Source organism: Argiope bruennichi, chromosome 8, assembly GCF_947563725.1.
Source record: "Argiope bruennichi chromosome 8, qqArgBrue1.1, whole genome shotgun sequence".
In the NCBI taxonomy this organism is placed as follows: Eukaryota; Metazoa; Arthropoda; class Arachnida; order Araneae; family Araneidae; genus Argiope; species Argiope bruennichi.
In genome coordinates, this window is record NC_079158.1 from 94,842,319 (window position 1) to 94,863,418 (window position 21,100).

Sequence of the window (21,100 nt, forward strand, 5' to 3'; positions counted from 1 at the left end):
AAATAAATAAAGAGCAGAAGCGGATCGTGGAGAGCGAAAATGTGTTGATGCTATAATAAATTCGGACAACAGATTATATCGAATGCAGAAAACAAAAGCATATTTTATGCCGTAATCTATAATCTTAGGAAACTCATCAAAATTTTTCTGCAAAGTTTAATTTTAAATTTAATTACCTAAATATAGCCACCTTCATTTCGTTTCATTTTAACAAATATTAATTCTGTGTCAATGGCGCAATTTCTTATTTATATAAGATTAAACGAGTTGAAATGTAATCTTTGAAATTACATCTTTTCATATACAAATATAATAATTGAATATAGTTTATCTTTTCTGCTATTGTACTTCTACACTATTTAAAATGCAGGTTCGTAAATTGACAGTTTATGTTTCAGATATAAATTAATTATATAGAATGCATGTAAATAACTTTTATTTCTGTTACAGGTACAAAATACTAATGATAGTAGTATAGTTAGCAAATTATCAGCTGCAAACAAAGGCTATTTCCAGGATAAATGGTTAAAAATGTTTGTCGACAAAGAACAAAAACGATCACCTATTATTAATAGGTTTGTTTAAAATTTTATAGATCATTCTAAAGATTTCTGGAAGTGTTTTAAAAGAAGCTGTTAATTTTTATACCTTGAATGTACTAAAATAATTGATAATTATGAAAAAATTAATTTGATCTAAAATCTGTTCCTATTTTATATATGGGACATTTAGATTAAATTAAACATGCAGTGGCTTTTCATTAAACTACCTTAAAAAAGTATCATATAATTTTAAAAATAAAAGAATGGTTGATCTGAAAAGTATTTTCATTTATATTATTTCTTCTTCAATTTAGTGAAATAATCGGATATCAAACAGTTTTCAAGCTGAATAATTTTCTTTATAATTAAATCAATCATTTGAAATAGTTGTCATTTCAATATTTGACCTCTTATATGTAATCACTGCATAAATTATGTAGTAAAAGTCTTCATTTTGAGGTTTGTTTTTTTAGAAGTAACTCTAAAAATGCTAAGTTTCCTTAAAATGTCACTATATTTTATTTCATGTATTATTTATTATACCTGTATATTGTTTATTATACCTACACTCATTTATATTTTAATGTCTTTAATATCTGAAATTGGAAATTATAAACACAATTTAGGGATAAATAAACCTATCCTTCTATACTTTCAAGCATTTCACATTGGACACTGAAAAATTTTGTTAAATATCATTTTATCAATTACATTTATGAAAGGAAAGAATATCTCGTAACTTTAGTATAAATTTTTGCTTAATCATATTGATAAGAATCAGACCTTACACCATGTTTCAAAAAAGCCGTAGCTGTAATGAAAAATGAACTTTGTATTATAAAAGTACAGAGAAGAAAATGTGCTCTAAATTTAAAGCTAAAAGAAAATATTCTGAAACATTTTGTATGCTTTTCCATCTAGAATTCTTTGACATTCCCCAAAGGCTACTTTAACTATCCTGTGGGTTATGATTAATGAAAATATAAATGGTTGTTAATGAAAAAATACTGAATAAAATTTGAAATCAGAAGAATCCAGAAAAGTTGCTTACTCAAACTCTTCATTAATAAAAATAATAATTATTATTGTAAATCATCATTTTATCATTGTTTTAATTGATGATTTTTAGTAGAATGCATTTCTAAAAATAATACTTTTTTTTTTAATGTTTAGAGGTTATTACATCAGATTTAAAGCTATTGAAACAGCTTTCAATTCTTGGTTTGCTACTGTATCTTCCTTGTCTTGTGGAAAGTCCCAGGTTCATTTCATTTATTTTTTTTAATTCATATTTATTTATTGTATAGATACTATAAATCTTTTTGAAAACACCAAAAGAGTGTTTTGATGTGTTGTAACGGACAATTAATTTATGTCAATAATTAATAAGATAAAGGTGAAATAGAATTTTTTCTTTTGATATTTCAATAATTGATATTTCAGAAAATTATTTACATTCTTGAAATGCAGATTCTTATTAAAATGTGTTATAATATGATAAGATGGCATATAAAACAATAACTTACTTAACTAGTTTGAGCATATTAAACAGTATGTTTTATCATGTTTAATAGAGATGATAAATCCAACAAGGAAAAAAAGAAAAAGGAATTGATTATTTGTGCTCTAATCTGTATCAATTAATGCATAGAACTATACTCAGAACTTAACGACACATAACTTAAATACAGAAAAGTACTTTATATGAATGCAAGAAAGGTATGTTTTGTGCAAGAAAAAAAAAAAGAAATGAACTATATAATAAGTTCTTGTATAGTCCCATCTGCTCACTTTTGTATTAAAAATTGTGATGATAATATTTATGAATGTTAAATTTTGTAAATGTAAGTCACGTAAACTTTAAAAAAAGAAAAAAAGAACTGGAGGCTATTTTTTATTTTTTTCTGATGTCTAACATTTTTGTCATATACAGAATATGCCTTTTTCTTTTTGAATATTCATTCTTAAGTATGAGAGATGGTTAGAGTAGTTGTAGCATTATCTTATAAGTAATCAAAATGATTCATAATAATTTACATAACTGAAATACTGAGAACATTGGACTAATGTGCATTTTACATTCTGCATGCCACATTTTTCATCTACAAATTCAAGTATTATTATATTCGTGCATAACAAAATTTCCTTTTTTTAAAAAAAATGGCAGGAGTAAATTAAATACACTGTTGTGCAAAACTTAAGCAACTATGTAAATTTTAAGCAAGTAACCAAGCAATTTCAGAAAAAGGGTTATTGCGATCAGTAATGAACACACAATTTAGTAGAAAGGTAATTCGTATGAAAATGTCAGGAACAAAACAACATAGGCTACGTGAGTGTACGCAAAGCGCGTACAGTCGGGGCGCGCAGCTCAAGACTACAAAGAACGGAAAGACGGAAACGCAATTAAAGACATTCGCTGTAAGTGCAAGTGAATTTTTGCGTGAAATAGGGCTAGAAGAAATCAGCTGGATGGCTTCATTTGTGGAAGAATGATCGGAAAGCTGGAAGAAGGGCGCAGTTTGACCAGTGTAACAGAAGAGTTCGGAATCAACAAAACTGTTGTTTCGCGCTCTTTTAAAGTCTTCCAAACCATAGGTATATTTGTTAGAAAGGTTAGTAGTGGCAGCCCTAGGAAAACAACTGCAGTGGATGACCAATATATCATCCTGCAGGCGAAAAGAGACCGATAGCAGTCAGCAAGCTCTACTGCTCCGTAACTGTATACAGAAGGAGGGTGATAAGTGTTGCGGTTTACAGTGGCCAAACGCCTTCACAAAGGTGGCCTATTCGCCCACCGTCCTGAACGCTGCATCCCTTTGAAAGTTCACCATTGGTGGCATCGTTTTGAATGGTGTAAGGAGCACAATAACTGGACATCTCATCAATCGCGTTGTGTTCTCTTTACGGATGAGAATCGTATCAGTGCCACAAGTGATTCTCAACGCCATTTGATTTAGAAAAATGTCGGGACCTGGTTTCAACCCAGTAACATCATGGAAAGAGACCGCTAGAGTGATCCTGGAGTTCATTGGAGAGGCATTATACTTAGCGGGTGGACTGAACTCCACATTTTTGACAGAAAATCTGTAACTGGAGATCGCTATTGTAAGGAGGTGATCCTTCACCATGTGCGTCTGTTCCGAGGTGCTATAGGATCAGACTTCATTTTTATGGATGACAATGCACGGCCACACCGGACTGCCGACATTCAGAAGTGACTAGAAAGAGAAGATATTGCTCGAATGGACTGGTCAACGTTCTCCCCTGATTTAAATCCCATAGAACATGTGTGGGATGCTTTGGGGCGACACCTTTCTGCATGATTTATTCCTCCAGGGAACACCCAACAACTGAAACAAATGCTGATGGGCACTCCTACCTCAAAAACTGTTGGACATTCTGCTGCTGAGTAGGAAGAAACGGTGAGAAGCAACCATTGCAGTAAGGGGAGGGCATATTCCATACTAAGGAACATCTGCTTGTTGTTCTTCCTCTTGGACAGACAATCATGTGTAGTGGTACTATGAATTCAATAAAGCCTTTTTTGTTTGATTCCATACTATATGCATTGTATTCATTTTTGCGCAACCATGCTTTCGCCACCATTTAAGTACAAAATGCTGTCTCTCATTTCTGAATTTCATGTCTCTCAGATGATTTCTCATGGAGTTATGGTAATAAAAGCACCTGTTGCTTAAGTTTTGCACACCAGTGTATATTTTTTATAAGTTGCATACATCAGCCAGCAATAAAAAGTGCTCATTTTTAGTATTGTAATTGTGCTTCAAAGACATTCTAAAGAATATTTCATTTGATTGTTATTTTAAATAAAAAGCTATAGGTAATTAGTAACTGTGCCTTCAAAGACATTTTAAAGAATATTTCATTTGATTTTTATTTTAAATTAAAAGCTATAGGCATGCATATGGTTTATATGATTTATTCCTTAATTTTAATGTGCAAAGAAGTAATATTTGCATTTTTGAAAGATGAAAGGAGAGAAGATTGTTTTCTTATTGCATATAGTACTTATTTCAAACTTGCAGCATAGGCATTTGTCCTTATTATTTGTTAAAATCTTTCTTAAAGACTTTTGTTAAGATAATGAGGTTGTTTATTATGATTATCTTGCTTTCATGAACACCTTTTGATACGCAAAAATACATACATATTTTGTTTTATTATATATTTTGATGATATATGTTTCTGTAAAATAAAATTTTAAATAGATGTATTTAAATTTTACAGCCAGCTACTCAAAATTATGTTTTATTTTTGAATTTTTTTCCAACTTTTATAATTATTTATAATGGATTACTGAACAAGTGACATCTGTTTTTGATAATATTTGCAAATTTCTGCCCTGATTATTCAGTGTCACTAAATTATTAATTGCTGTATTAATTTACAAATTTCCAGTTTATTAAAATTGAAGCAATTACTTATTAGAATTTTTACAGAATTATGCTTTAAAAATTTGAAATAACTGATAATTGCCTGCAGTTTGTAGTTGTTTTATATAATATCAAAAACTGTTTTACTGTGTAACGTTTGAATAGGTATAATATAAAAAAAAATTAACATACAAAGATTTTTTTTATGGTGATTTAATTTTATAATGCTCTGTGTTTCAGTTTCTTAAATTTATTCTTTAATTAAAAAGCTTGATAATTTTTAGGATGAATTATTTTATCGATTCTGAAATTCTGTAAATATTATAAGGATTTATTCAAAAACTATCATTATGCAAAGATTTTTTTTTACCCACTGTATAAACTAGAGATGAATATTTTTAAACATATAAGGAGCTATATTTAAATTTTAAAATTTGAAGAATTCTTCAGAAGTTAAGTAAAATGCTCTTTAAAGGAAGAGTTACTTAAAAAGGCACATTATGTATTTTTCATCATTTCAAACATTGTTTACATATTTTTCTTTTTTTTAGATAGTATCCCTGGGAGCTGGATTTGATTCTTCCTACTTTAGGCTTAAAAAGCTAAAACAATTCCCTGCAAATAGTAAATATATTGAGGTAACTTATAAAAATATTTAAAAAATGAGTTGCTTTTTAACATTTATAAAACAATTATTTATTATGCAATTTAATAAATGTTTGTGATGGATTGACATATTATACATTAACAACATGACCTCTTTTTTTTTCAATGGACTATATACATAATATATTATATATTAATAAAAATGGTGTTATATTTTCTGGTTTTCATGTGTGCCATTCTCCTAAAAGTTTGCAAGTTTTTATCTGTATCTTGTGCTAATGGTAATTGCTATCAAGATATAGTTTTCTTACTAAACATGCTGCCTATCTTGTGATAACATATTTCAACTGATATACAGGTTATGAAAAACTTAGGACATAAAATATGCAAACAAAATTTACATATGTTTAAGAAATTGTAATATAAATATTGAAGTGTATTGCAAAGTGCAAATGCACAAATATAAAGAAAAATTGTGAAATTCTGAATAGTTCTTTAATTAGTCTTGTTCAAATGGTAGTTACAAAGCTTTGATACTGGTCTTTTGAATGTTCCGTGAGATATTCTAATTGGCTCCACTCTGACACAATAGTCCTTTCTGATATTATCGTGCTTAATGAGAATTAAATTTTTAAGTCAAGACTAGCTTGTTATGAGATTTATTTTGGTCTTTGTTGCAGTGATTTTTTCAAATCTTTTTATGTACTTGCAAATTCTTTGCTTTAACACATGAATGAATTCTTCTTGATTTCGACCCTTGACAACACTTCCACTGCTCATTTTAAGCTGATTATCAAGTTTTCTTTCATCACGAGGCATTAATTTTTTAGGCCTACCTGTTTTCTTTCTCTTCTCATTTCTATCTTGATTTCTTATGAATTTAGAAATTACATTTGAAATTACATGCAGAATACAAGCAATCTCTCTAACATTTTTACCATCACTTTTATATACAAACATTTAGCTTTTTTGAAAATCATTTAAGGGTGATCCTTTAAGCATTTTGGAAAGGAAAACATAACACAATTTTTAACAAATAATTTTTTATAACTTTTCTTGACTTTAATTATTCTTTTACTTGTGCACAATCAACCAAATAAAAAATTTTAGCAGATGTCCTACTTCTTTTGCACATTGAAAATCATATATACTAGTTTAAATTGTGTAGATGCTTATTTTTACATGATATTAAAGGAAATGTTACTAAACAAAATCTGTATAAAAATTTGATAATCAAGACAAAAATATTTAAAAAAAAAAAACTTTTTTTTTTTAATATATATACTGTGTTTATTTGTTCTTAACTTTTTATTCAGAGTAATATAGGTTAAGCTAGAAATTCGATTTTGCAATGCTAATTTAACAAAGATATTATGTGTTTGCAAATAGAGAAATTTATTGCAAGTGCACTAGTGAACTTGACTTTTATTTTACCAAAATAAAAATGATGATAGAAATATTTTTTAAAAATTTTTTTACTTGTTATATATTGAAACATTATACAGATTTGAAATTAAAATATATTTGCATGATTAACTGAAGATTAACATAAAAAAAGAATGGCTAAAAGGAAAATATGCTTAACAAGAAATTCTAGGAAAGTACTTTTCCTTTTCACTGCTTCATCTCTTTGCAGAGTACAATTGTCCAAAAGAGATACGTAGGTTTTCAGAATAAGCTGTTATTGTAATAACTTAAAGATAATTGTTGAATATTCTTATTAATTTGTTTTCTTAGGTACCTGAAACTAAATTATTTTATTAAAAAAAAAGAAAAGAAAGAGAAACTCTAAAAATAATTTGTGTTTTTTTTTTAATAGAATTCTTCAAATAAAAAGAATTATTAATATAATGGATATGAGAACTTTGAAAATATGTTTTTCTTTATTGCAAATCTTAATATTTATATGAAGTTGTATACATTTTATGTATATGAATCTTTTTTATTAAGTGATTATTAAAATATTATAACATTTTAAAATATGTTTTAATTTATTTTATTCAACTTTAAAATTCAATTTATTGTATGCTTTGTTTCCATTTATTCTATTTTTACATCATTATATTATATTAATTTGGAGGTATTGTCTTTGAGATGCTTATTTTTTTTTCTATTTTTATGTGCATTAAATGCAATTTTAACTTTATGACTACTGTCTTACATTTTACACAAACAATTGCTCTTATTTATTATTATTATTGCAATATATGGTAATATATACCTTCTCCAAAAGTGTAGATGTTATAACAAATATAAAATATATTTATTTTATATTAATATTTTATGATCACATAATAGAACATAGATTACTATCTTGAATAAATTTATCATTTTGTAAACATGAAAATTTTTTGCATAAATTGATTGATTTTCTTCTTTAATATTATTACTTAATTTTTGTTTTAAGATGTATAAGTAATTTGAATTAGATTCATAAAAATGTCTACAATGATTAATTACTATGGGTTTTTTTAAAAATTGTATTTTAGATAGATTATCCAGCTGTGATGCGAAGAAAATTGGAATATATTCAAAATTCAGAATTTTCAAAGTCTTTAGATATTCAAAGCAATGAAGTGTTTAAAAATAAAAATATAGGTGAGAGTGAATTTGAATTATTTGTAGATTACAGTTAATGCAAGTTTTAATTATTTTATTTATATTTATGATTCATTACTATTTCTTCCATTTTGTTTAATAAATACGATAAAGGGTTATTACTTTTGTTCCAATCATTTATGGCATAGAATTTGTAGTATTTTAAGTATGTGTTTAAATTCATTGGTTTTGGAATTATATTTAAATTCCACACAAAAAGCTGTAAAACTCAGAATGAAATGGTATCAATCTAATTAATTTAACAGAACAATTTATTTGTAAGTAACAAATGTCTTTTGGCTGTAACTATTCATTATTATTTGGCTCCCTTAAAAGAGGGATAAAATCTTTATATATTTTTTAATATATAAAAATTGTGAATTAAACAATTCATTTTTTTGTAGCTGAAATTAATGTTCCCTTAATAAACTATGTAAATTTTGTTTTCTATTTAAATTTCTAAAAATATTTAAAGTTCCATTCTCTAAATAAAACTTTTGATTTTTTTTTTTCCAGTGGCAAAAAGTGAAGATTATATTATGCTAGGTGTAGATCTTCAAGATTGTAAAGAACTGAAACTTTGTTTTCAAGACTTGGAAATAAATTTTAATGTTCCTACTTTATTTCTTTCTGAATGTGCTGTTACATACATGGAGCCTAAAAGGTTTGTTTGAATTTTCTGTTTTAATGAAAGATATTATTGTAAAAATCAATTGTTTTTATGATTTTTAGAAATATTTCTTTACTTCATAACTGTTTTGCTTTTTAAATGTTAGCTGATTTTTTCTATGTTTAATTTCTATTATGATTATTTTTTTTAAATAATTGAAGTCCCCCCTCTTTTTCCCCCCTTTATTAAAATATTCACTTTTATTTAATCTGAGCTTGTAGTCATGTAAAAGAATATTAGAATATTACAATATAGAAATAATTCTTAAAAAGGTAGAAATTACTCATCTTTAATGGATATATAAATAAAAGAATTAGTAAGAAAATATAGATATTTAAATTTTTAAAATTAATTATTAAGAAATAGTCTTTCCAGTTAAAGTTTTATGCTGATTAAATAATTTCTTTTATTCATTCGTAAATTTTGTCTTTTAATTTTAGCTCAAATGCTCTCATTGAATGGGTTCAAGTGAATTTTCCCAATTCTGTGTTTGTAGTCTATGAGCAGGTGATTAGAAAACCCTTATACGTTCAATTACCTGTTCTTTATTTCTTATGAAATTGTTTTTATTAAAGTCTTGCTTATATCATTTCATTAAAGATTTTTTAAAAAGATTTCCTAATGTGTATTAATTTAGTGTTTTTTTAATGAAAAGCATAAATAGTTTGTAATGGATTTTTATAAGGAGCAATTGTCTCCTTCATATTTTTTAAAGCTAATGTATGCATTGTTATGTTATTATCATTTTCTACATAAAAGTATTATTAATATCAGTTTTATGAATAGCTATATTTCTTATTTGAATTGAAATATTTATTTTTATAGGTTGATGAAGATCTTGGATTTAGTATTGTTATGTAAGTAGTTTTTAATATTGCAAAATTTTAAATAAATAAAAAAAATTTAATGTGCTTATATATATATATTATAAGAAGCAAAATCTAATTCCTTTTTGTTTCTGTTAAAGACTGGTATACTATTTAAATATGCATACTTGGATCTTGAAGCTGATACTATATTATAAAAATTAATAATCTTTAATAATATGATACTATAATATTTAAAAAAAAGTTTATTAAAGTTTATTAATTTTAATAAAATAATTACAAATTTTAAAAGTATATTGCAATGATTTTATATTCAAGTTTAGTTATTTACACATTGCTTCTATGAAATGACAGATCTAAAAAAGACTTTTAAGTTTGTTATTATGAGACAATTATTCTTTTAATTTTAATTATCTTTCTGTATACTTGTAAGTTATAGGAAAGAAACATTTCAATTTCTTTCAACTTTTTCTTTCTTGTTTAAGCTAGTGAAACCATCTGTGGACTCATATCAGATTTTACTTTTATAGCATGTCCCTTGCCAGTTCAAATCCAACATTAATTTCTCTGGTTATTGTGCTCATACGATAATGTACTGAAATTTTTTTTAAATCATATCATGAGAACCATTGATAGATACAATTGTTGAAAGAAATCTTCCTAATTATGATTTCTTAATAAAGCTTGCTATAATTTAATCATAGATAATATTTATCAAAACTTTATTCTTTATTATTTTTTCTTCTATATAAATTTCAAATTGTTTTATGTTTGAGTCAAATGACATTTCACTTAATTATGATGAAGTTTTAAAAGACTTTCTTGTATATATATATTTAAATCTGAACAAGAATGCTTTTAATATATCTATATATAGATATTTGATAGAGGCCCAAGCAATCTTAAAGCTGAAAAGAAAGATTTCTTTGATTTAATTGTATTCTTTTCAATATTTTTATGTTAAAAAAAAAAATCCTTACATTGCATTTCATAATAATGGTTAAACCATTCACAAACATTAGCTTTGTTTCAAATTTTTAAATGTGATTGGAATAATATTATTTTAAAATGGTATTTTTGATAGGAGAATTCTCCAATCATGATTAAATAAATTTATAATATATTTAATTCTTTTCTGTAAAAAAATTGATTGATAGTATTGAAATATTCGTAAAAAGTATGTTATATTATAGATATATAGTCTAAAAAGTATGTTATATTATAGATATATAGTCTAAAAAGTATGTTATATTATAGATACTTGAATAATTGAGAACTTGGTACTTTGGTAGCAGAAATGTGTGAAAAATTGTGTTTCTTTTTTAATTTGCGATTATGATCTTAATAATATATGTTTCAACATTATAATTTTGTTAGTTGAAATGTCTAAGCTTAATTAGATAAATTTATGGTAGTAACAGTAATTATATTAAAGTATGAAAAATGTATAAATAAAATTTCATGATGGTTAAAAAAGTCTGCATTTATTTGGTCCTTTAGAAATTCAATTGCTGGAATGGAGATAAGTTGAGTTTTGATCCCAAAAGTATTATGAATTTAACAATGAACTTTCAAAATCTTCTCACAATATATTTTCAAGATATTTCTTTGAGATTTTATGATCCATTTATTATTTCATTTGGTTAGCTTTTCCCCCTTAAATATATTATTACTGTTATTTATGTCATAATTTCTTTCATTCTGTGAATTGTATCTTTGATGAAAATTATTTTAAATTCATATCACTTAAAAAAATAAATTGTATTGTTTTTTATTGCACTAATGTTTTAGATTCTTTCATATTTTTTTCTTTCCCATTAGAAGGATAATTTTAAAATTGTGATAAAGATGCTTTGTACTTCTTGTAACTAGAATTCCAAATCACAAAATAATTTTATTTGTTGTGGAGATTATTTGTCATTAAATAATCCATATAAGTTTTTGTAAATAATGGAATTCCTTATCAATTTTCTGTGCTAATAATTCTTAAGCTATCATTGCATCTTCTGTACTGTAAAAATACAATGATTTTTAAACTATAATATGTATGTTGATTTGCTATTCAGAAATAATCTTTTTCCATGATTATCTTTTGCATAATATATCTTTCACAATATATTTACTACAACATCTTTAATATGTCTATTATAACTGCAGTATATTTCTAAAATGCTGTCTTAATTAGAAATTAAAAATTACTTGAAAATATTAATTTTTTTTTGTTATACCATTACTTTTTGCTTAGATAATTTGTTTTTATCTCTTTCAGGAAAAACCATTTTAAATCTCTTGGTTGCCCTTTAAAATCCATTAATCCCAAAATGGATGCATCTGTTATATGTTCTAGATTTAAAGATCAGGTATGTATTTGGTCAGTTAAATGGTAAATGTTGCTGGATGTTTTATTTCTAAATCCAAATGTAGAAGAAACTTTTTTACAAAGTAATTTTAAAATATATTTTATATTGTTCTCAAAATATTCAAAAGTCTGCCTCTTGTTATTTGATTGATATTCAAGCATTTTTTAGATTTATTTCAGATGACAGGAGTTATGAAAATCAGTTCATAGAATTATATTTTAAAATTTTGCAATTTAGAAAAGCATTTTAGTTTATTTAAGTATAAATGCATGAGTAATATTTAATTATAAAAGATTGGTTTTGCTGTTTCACATTATTTCAATTATTGATTTTTAAAACTGATAGGGATGGCCATTATGCTCCACTGTTTCAATGTTTGATTTCTATATGAATTTTTCTGAAGAAGAAAAGCTAAGAATTCAGTCCTTAGATTTGTTTGATGAATTTGAAATGTGGCATGAAAAGTGTCGACATTATGTGTTAACATGGGCTTGCCAAGGCATTATTTCAATTCCTGAAGTTTTAAGCAATACAAGTAAGTAATAGCCTTTTTATCTATAAATATTTAAGTGCAACTGAAGAAATGTAAAACAAGCTACTGTTTGTCATTCAATTATTAACAATTATATGGGAGTCTCCCATGAACAATTTTTGAGATATTCCATAATAATTCATGGGGGGGGGTGAGTATGATTCATAAAGCTGTTGTAAAGATTTTTTTTTTTTAATTGGAAAGATTTTAAGTTTTAAAATGCATTTGACATCATATCATAATTCAGATTTTTTTTTAAAAAAATAAGTTGCTGTAAGATAAGCTGAATTTATGTATGATTATATACATCAATCTTGTTGTTTGTAATTCTTTATTTGAGAAATAATGTTAACAGTACATCTTGCATTAAAAAAAATTATTTTAGAATTGAAAAATTTTCTTAGTTATATTTGCATCATTAAAAATACTAATGGATAAAATATTTGGTTAATAAATTGTGCTGAAAATTAAAAGATTTATATGGAGTTATCCATTGTATAGTTTCAAAGCAAGATAAGATTGTTAGGAAATATAAACAAGCCAATCCTCATTTAATTGTCACATTAATATGACCAAAATGAATTGAATAGGTCTTAAATATTGAAATTTTGTAAGCTCAAGAAATTTATAAAATTATATATTATATTGAAAATGTCAAATTAATTTTTATGTAAGGATGCATATAGCTTAATGCATGAAACTTTTTTCTTTATAAATTCTATGAAATACTATTTTGTAAGAAATCATTTTGTTGATGTTTTTATATAATAAATTATAACTAAATAATAAGATGCTCACATTGAACAAAGATATTTTAGAGAAAATAGTTTACTATTTCATTTTATAAGTATTGTATAACTAATGCTTCTGAATGCATGCTTATTTTCAACCAGGTCCATCATTTATATTTGATGATATGAATTGTGGCACCATAAATTGTAAATATGAATTGTCTCCTCATTTATTGCACAGGTGATTTCCTACTTTTCTTTTTAATATTTTTATTTCTTTTTTTTTTTAATATTTGAAAACACAAATACTGTGAAATAATTTTCTGTCAATGAATTAGTATTATTTCAGAATATTTGTATGAAATGATTAGTCATTTTAAAGTGTGCCAATATGTTATTTTTGTGTAATGATTAGATAGCTTTTCTTCAATGTTTTTGATGTATGAGTATTTATAAATTTATATTCTCTAATTTTTTTCAAAGCTTTTATATAAAATATATATTTTTATACTTTACATATAAAAAATATATTTTTAAATAAATATTTTCAATATAAAATTTAATATTTTAATATTATTATTATTATTATTTATTAATATAATATAATTATTATTATATATTATAATTATATAATTTTATATTATTATTATTTATATAATATTATTATATTATTATTAATATTATTATTAATTAATATTTTAAATATAAAATAAATATTTTACATGTAAAATATATGTTTTTTTACTTTAAAGATTAGTTATTGTATTTGTTTTTGTGGAATCTGTTTTATAATAATTTAGTAGAACTGCTGACTTTCTCAATTCCAAAATGCATTTATAGAATGTTTTGATTATTGAGATTTAAATATATTAAATTAGTATTAAAAAGCTGCAGTTTCTTAAAAATTTTACAATTCAATGAAAAGTTGTTGATTTTTCTTTCCATAACCTTAAAATTTAAGAAAGCATCTTAAAAATTTAGTATTAAACAATTCTTTTAAATGTGCCTTCAGAATTGGAATCTCGTGCTTTTTATGCAAAGCATGAGGCATATTCATAATAAACATAAAGGTTATGTTTTGATACCCATACAGGCAATGTTGATTTTGACTTTCAATATGAAAAGTAAATACCATATTCATATATAATTGATTCTGTTTAATGCACTGCAAATTGATAAAATTCAACAAAATGGTAGTTCAAATTTTCTGCAAGTATGATTGATATCATGGTACATACTGGTGTGATAAACCATTCTTTTTCTGTGTGTGCATGTGTGAAAGAAGAATGCAGGTAGCAATTCATACAAATAAGTATTTTACCGTAATATAATTGCTTGAACGATTGTTTGAGGTATTTACGGCAATTTAAAATGAAATGTTAAAATTCAGTTGTCTGCAGATAGTTTTATCACAATTTAAGAAATGCTTTTAAACAACTATAGAAAAAAAATAGAACATGTGCTTGTAAATAATATATCATAATCCTCATCCAAGTGTTAAAATTTTGTTTACTTATTCTGTCATCTAGATCAAACACCAAAAACTTCAAAACAAGATCATGCATCAGAAATTTTGAAAGTGCTTTTAAAGCATTTAAATTTTCACCCATTTTTGTGAAATATATATTATTCTTCACTCATATACAGCAATATTATTGGAAGTGATTTTATTTATTTATTTATTCTGCAATTACATCTTTAAGTAAATGTCTAATTTCCTACTAATGAAGTTTATGACTACGTAATAACCTCTTGGTGGCCACCATATTTCTAAAATAATAGTAATATTGTCATAGTTAGTTGTTAATTATTATCTGCAAATTATAATATCAGTTCTGTTTTTATAAATTTTGCATAGATTTGGTCACCAGGTTGCTTTATTGTCGTCTCGTTACCTAATAGTATCAGGTGGTTTTGGACAGTTAAAGAAAAGGCATGAGAGATTAGAAGGTTTAACCTGCTATGACACTGTTTCTAAAAGAAGTTACCCTGCACAATCTTCAAGTTCTCAAGACACACTTGGTATTGTTCTAAAATATAACTTCATACATTTTTAAAGAAAAAGGTAGTCTGTTCAAGTTATGTTTCAAATTTTAGTGGAAAAAGTTTGTAATGTTTTTTTTTTTTCTAGTTTAAATTTAAAATGAATATTTGGCGTACTATACTTCTACTTCAATTCTATTACTTAAAAGCTCTTTATATGTGTTGTTTTAATTTCATGAAAGGAATAATATACACATGGTATTAAAATCTTCTATTAGAAACTCTTCTTTGAAAATTTAATAAAATTTCATTGTAATTAAATCATAATATTATTTCTTTATTATTAATTGTTATTTTGTATATAGCTTATCAATACATTAAACACCATATGAAAGAAAGCAGGAAACACTAATAATATGTATATGCTTTTTTTTTTTTTTTTTCGTTTTCAATGATTTAAAAACTTTTTTATATTTGTTGATTAATTATGAAATATTTGTAGTTTAATATATCTATTCAAACCCTTATATTATTACCTGCAATAACATATTTTTAATATTTTTAATTTAAATGCCACTATAATATTTTTAACATAGATTATATAACATAATATTTTTTGTTTGTTTAGTGTTATAACTTTTTTAAATGCTTTGTAAATGAAAAATACTTTTTAAATTTTGGAAATAAAAATTATTTTATATTTCATCAGTGCAAAATAAAAGAAAATGCAACTCTTTAAAATAATGATATTTTATGATTGATCTGTAATTTTTTTTATATATATTTAAAGAGCAGTTGAATTTTTATTTTTAGGGAAAAGAATGTTTCATTCCATGACTAAATTAAGTAATGGAACTTTGGTTGTTATTGGAGGTCGTTCTTCACCTGCTAGCATTTTTAACTCCATTGTTTCTATTCATTGTGATAATCTAGAACCAGAATCTGCATCATATTCAGCAGAAACAGTTGCTCTTATGCCATTACCAACATGGAGACATTCTGAATCTGTTATTGATATTGATGGTTTGTTTACTTTGATAATATTTATATTAATTTCTGGATAATTCTTTTTTTATTCTGTTCAACTGATATCTTAATGTTTTATGATGCCGCAATTGTTTTCCTTTATGTAAATTATTATATTTATTCACCATCATCCATGAAAATTTATATGTGTTGTAACAGCTAAATATGATTTCTGAATGGAATTATTTTCAGTTATCTAATAATAAAAAATTTAGATGATATCAAACATTTGATTTGTATTAAATACCTGTAAAAAGAGCTAGGAATGTTATATATGCTTTATGTATTTCTCTACAAGTTAGACCCATTGTGAATGCTTTTTTAATGTTCACTTTAACTGTACATATATATATAAATACTTCACATTTATTTATTTATTGCCTATTAAAAATATTAATGATGTTTCCATATAAATAGACTCAGTTCCCTTTCTGTCACAGAACGTGTTGGAGCTAATATCTTTATTTGGATGGATTTTTAAATTAACAAATTAACTTTTGAAAATTTTCTGTTTAATCTATGTGGACTGGAAACATTCTGTCATGAGTAATAAGTTGGTGACAAAATCTATAAAACCATGCATGTACTTCATCCATGAAGATTATAATACATACTATTTCTTGGTTTGTTAGTTTCCCATGACATAATGAATATGGGAAGAGGCAAATAGGGTATTGATTCCATGGGTTCCACTTTTAGGATATATAATAGAGACATAGCATTAGTGTTCTTATGCCATTTTTTGAAGAATAAATGAAATGAGGAGGGTGAAGATATGTAATAATTTCATGGACACAATCAAAGTTCATATATCTATAATGATATATATTTTCATCTGTCAATATTTTTTTATATTAAAGAGCTGATGTATGCATGTTGTATGCAAAGAAGTATATTAAAACAATTTATGATTTTTTTAAATATCTAATTTCCTTGTAGTGTTGTGTAGTTATCATATATAATTTCACATAGTTTAGTCCTTTCGATATGGATAAAATCATTAGCTTATATTAGTTAACTTTGATATTAAATTCCAAGTTTTGTATACATTTATTTATTTATTTATTTACAGGAGTAGAACACATTTTCGTTTTTGGTGGACGTACAAGTTCTAATGCTGTTACAAATGAATCCTTTATACTAAATACAAAGACTTGGACTTTTTCTGAAGTTAGTGTTATCTTCTTCATTCTCGCACTATCTTTAAAAAATATTTTATTGTTCTGAATAATAATTGTTAATATTTATTTATTTGAAGTAAAATTTTGTTCGCTTTAGAATTTTGATTTTTTTTTTTTAAATCTCTGTTGTGGCACCTTTATTTTGATATTTTTATTAACTATAATTTACATGTTTTACATCAAGAAATTATTTTATTTCATCACTTAGTCTCCACATTTAGGGATTATTCCATCTCCTAGGCATTCACATAGTGCTGTTTGCTTAGATAAGAGGAAAGTTTTTGTAACAGGTGGATTATCAAAAGATGAAAGAATCCTTAATTCTGTCCATGTATTTGATGTGGCAACTTACTCATGGTCTCAATTAAATATGCCTGGATTATTACCAAGGTAAGATAATATTTTATTCTATAAATATCCATTATTGTGCAATATCTATTTGCATTTTAATCATGAATATGACTCATATTTTTCATTCAGTAATGAATAAATGAAATCATTTATTTATTTTTTATTTATTTCATTTATGCTACATATTTTCCATTTTATTGATAAATAAGCTATCAATATTTACTATCAAGAAATTTTTAAATGAAATGATTTTCATCAGAAGATTTAAATTTAATGTTGGAAAATATTTTAAAACTTCTACTAGTAATTCATTAGTTTTATTTAATTTAAATTCTGATTTGAAACCGAATGTATAAATTGAAAGTGATTTCAAGAAATTTCAGACAAAGACTTAGAAAGAAAATTATAGTAAAAGATATAGTTGTTGAATATTCAGATATAGCATTGAAAAATTTAAGTTTCTTGAAAGAATGAAAATACAATGATTGAAATATCAAAAAGTTTTCTTGGATGAAAGCCATAAAATAATTAAGTGTAATAAAAACATTGAAATTATGGCAAAAAGTAATAAATAGTAATTTTAAAAAAGTAGAAAAATTATTTCATTTAATTTTTAGTTATATGTTTTTAAAAGGAGCATGTATGTCAAAATGATAAAAATATCATTTTCAATTATATTGAACCATATCTAAAATTCTATCTTTAATAGTGTCTAAATAAATTGATGAAAACTTAAATAATTTTCTTTTTTTGATGATGTTGGTTTTCCTTTATATATTATACCTGGAAAAAAATCTACAAATTTTAATGCTGTAAAATAAACATTTAATATATTAACATTAGTTTAAGTTAATATTTATTAGGTAAGGATCTCTTATGTCTATTTTAGAACAGAAAGCATAAAACTTATTCTCTAATAGTAAAAAATTGCTTAGTTAATTGTATAAATGATGTAAAATCTATTTATTAAGATAGATATATATTTTTTTAATAATTCATTATAATATTCAAATTTGGTCTGCATTCTGAATATCTTAATAGTGTTTATTTCGATAGACCCTTTGTAATAGGCTACTTAAGCAATCTAAAATCATTATTTTTATCTATTTTCTTTGTATTTTACAGATATTCTCATTCTTCAGTTTATCATAATAATGCCATTTTCTTAGTTGGAGGAATAAGTGGTTTTTCTTATGGTCCTCATAGTGTGGGAATGATAGACTTATGTACCAACACTGCTTATGAATTTCAACTTAAGGTAATATTTTGTTATTAAAATCTCAATTTGAAAATGAGATTAAACATTTAAAAAAAAATTATCTGCATTAGAAATCAATAACTTTGTCATGTACACTTCAAAATTTTTTCAAAATAAAATTTGTTTCTTCCCTGATAATATAATTTTAAAATATAATATATATCTTGATAAATTAAAACACATATGGCATGACTGCGTAGTATTAAATAACGTGCATTTAAATGGTATTTGTTTAAGTGATAATTATTAATTAATACTTCACAATTTACATAGGTTTTTAATATCATTCTTACCTTTTATTTGTTTTTTAGATTGATTCTCCAGAATATCCTCTTATACTGAGCAATCATTGTTGTTATGTTTACGAGAATAGACTCATTGTAACCGGAGGAGGTGGAAACTGCTTTTCATTTGGTACACATTTTAATGAAGTGGACATTTTTATTGAATTTCCACTACTAGCATGTAATGGCACTGATTTAAGAGACCAATAATGTATCTATTTTTCTCATACATATATTTTTTACAATTATTAATATTACATTATTTATTAAAATGTTTATTCATTTGCTATTATTTTTATAATGCCTTTGAAAAATAAACTTTTAATTCCATTGTTATTGTGCCTTTCTTTAACTTAAAATATTCACAAACACTTAACACAAGTCTCAGGCCAGTTAGAGTTCATCACAGTTCATGGCACTGTTCTGGCTAGTTATAATTATCTTTGAGAAAGTGTGCACATTTTGTCTTAGGATAGATTGATTGAACTATTAAATGCATGAAAGAGCATGTATTTAAGAATTCTTAAATTTTTAGATTTAAGATTGGAAGAAAAAAATAATAGCCTCTTCTGTAGTGAGTTCAGGTATTTTTCAACCCCAGGCAGTGCACATTATGAAATACTTCTTTTAATAAAATAGGCAATTAAGGTTCAAAATTTTTTCATATTAATGATTTATTTTAGGTTAATAATTTTTTTAATTTTATGAATATGTAGTTTTTATTTATACCATCCCATGGGGAATATTTATACTTATATATAATATTATTGAAGCAAATGTTCTAATAGCTAATGTAATGAAATATAGGAGTATGATCAATTGATACAGTGTTAATATTATCCTAATATTTTATTGTTCAAAGAATTTGTATTTTTTTTACAATCTTAGGAAAATAAAAACATTTAATCTTATTTGCTTACGATTCCTATCCAGCCTTTTAGCCTTAGTCAGTTTCTTGGTCTGTCCTACAGAAAATCCACTACTAAATTTCTTATAGAAAATGGTTATGATTCAAGTGATGCTGTTAGCCTGACTTAATTGGAACTCGTTACAGTGGTCGTATTTCGTTGAAACTCGATATATATATATATAATCAATGTTAAAATACAAACTGCATTAAAAAAATGTATAATTTTCAATCATGAAATGGCGTTTTTCACATCAAATAGAAAATTCAAATATAATCAATTTAAGTTTTGAGACAAATTAATTGCTGAAGTAGCAACGTGGGTCATTAGTGTAGGAGATGGATTTTTAAAAAAATCTAGAATAACACTAGTCGGTAAAGATTAATTTTGTTTCTTTAAAAATCAAGGTGAATATTGTTTTTCCAGCATTAATTTTTCGCATTTTAATTTAGTATTTTCTGTGAATAAAACCATTTGGTGATCTTGTGGAAATATTAAACTATCACTTTCAATTAGAACATCAAAAGTTATTGGCTTAAGCTTATTATCAGAGGATACTCTGAATAGTGACAGTAAGTGAAGGCCGAAGTAAATAAATGTAACTGAATGCAAATTAAGAATGCAATTAATTTAATTGAAATTTAAATTAAGAATCATTAATTCGGAAAGATTATTTTTTTTATTTATCTACATTTTAAAATCTTTAAAGGCTCAGGCTTCTCACATACTTTTGGCTGTCAACTAACATTTTCCAAAGGATCTTTTTTTTTTTTTTTTTTACATAAATAAATGCTATTACAAGTTATTTTGTTGAAACATATAATTTCATTTTTGTTGTTGTTGTTA

At 24.8% G+C, this 21,100-nt stretch overlaps 1 protein-coding gene across 3 annotated transcripts; it reads left to right on the forward strand.

Annotated features, from left to right (window-relative positions):
* Positions 1-7: 7 nt before the first annotated feature.
* Positions 8-19,682, forward strand: LOC129981742 (uncharacterized). Of its 3 annotated transcripts, XM_056092712.1 has the most exons (17): positions 8-370; positions 451-575; positions 1,716-1,803; positions 5,491-5,577; positions 8,035-8,143; positions 8,660-8,807; positions 9,254-9,320; positions 9,639-9,670; positions 11,910-12,000; positions 12,346-12,535; positions 13,426-13,504; positions 15,122-15,285; positions 16,060-16,269; positions 17,345-17,442; positions 17,662-17,843; positions 18,930-19,062; positions 19,374-19,682. In XM_056092712.1, the coding sequence occupies exons 1-17, from the start codon at positions 365-367 to the stop codon at positions 19,554-19,556; spliced, it is 1,992 nt and encodes a 663-aa protein (XP_055948687.1). In that variant the 5' UTR covers positions 8-364; the 3' UTR covers positions 19,557-19,682. The 3 variants fall into 3 exon arrangements, 2 of the variants coding, with proteins under 2 accessions (XP_055948687.1, XP_055948688.1); XR_008785353.1 differs by lacking the exon at positions 19,374-19,682 and having other exon boundaries at positions 17,675-17,843; XM_056092713.1 differs by lacking the exons at positions 18,930-19,062; positions 19,374-19,682 and having other exon boundaries at positions 17,694-17,815.
* Positions 19,683-21,100: the final 1,418 nt, after the last annotated feature.

Excerpts from the sequence above, each read along its gene's own strand:
- LOC129981742 (XM_056092712.1), top strand. Across the intron at positions 17,443-17,661 it reads AGACTTGGACTTTTTCTGAA|TCTCCACATTTAGGGATTAT; the intron begins GTTAGTGTTATC and ends TTCATCACTTAG. Across the intron at positions 17,844-18,929 it reads ATGCCTGGATTATTACCAAG|ATATTCTCATTCTTCAGTTT; the intron begins GTAAGATAATAT and ends TGTATTTTACAG.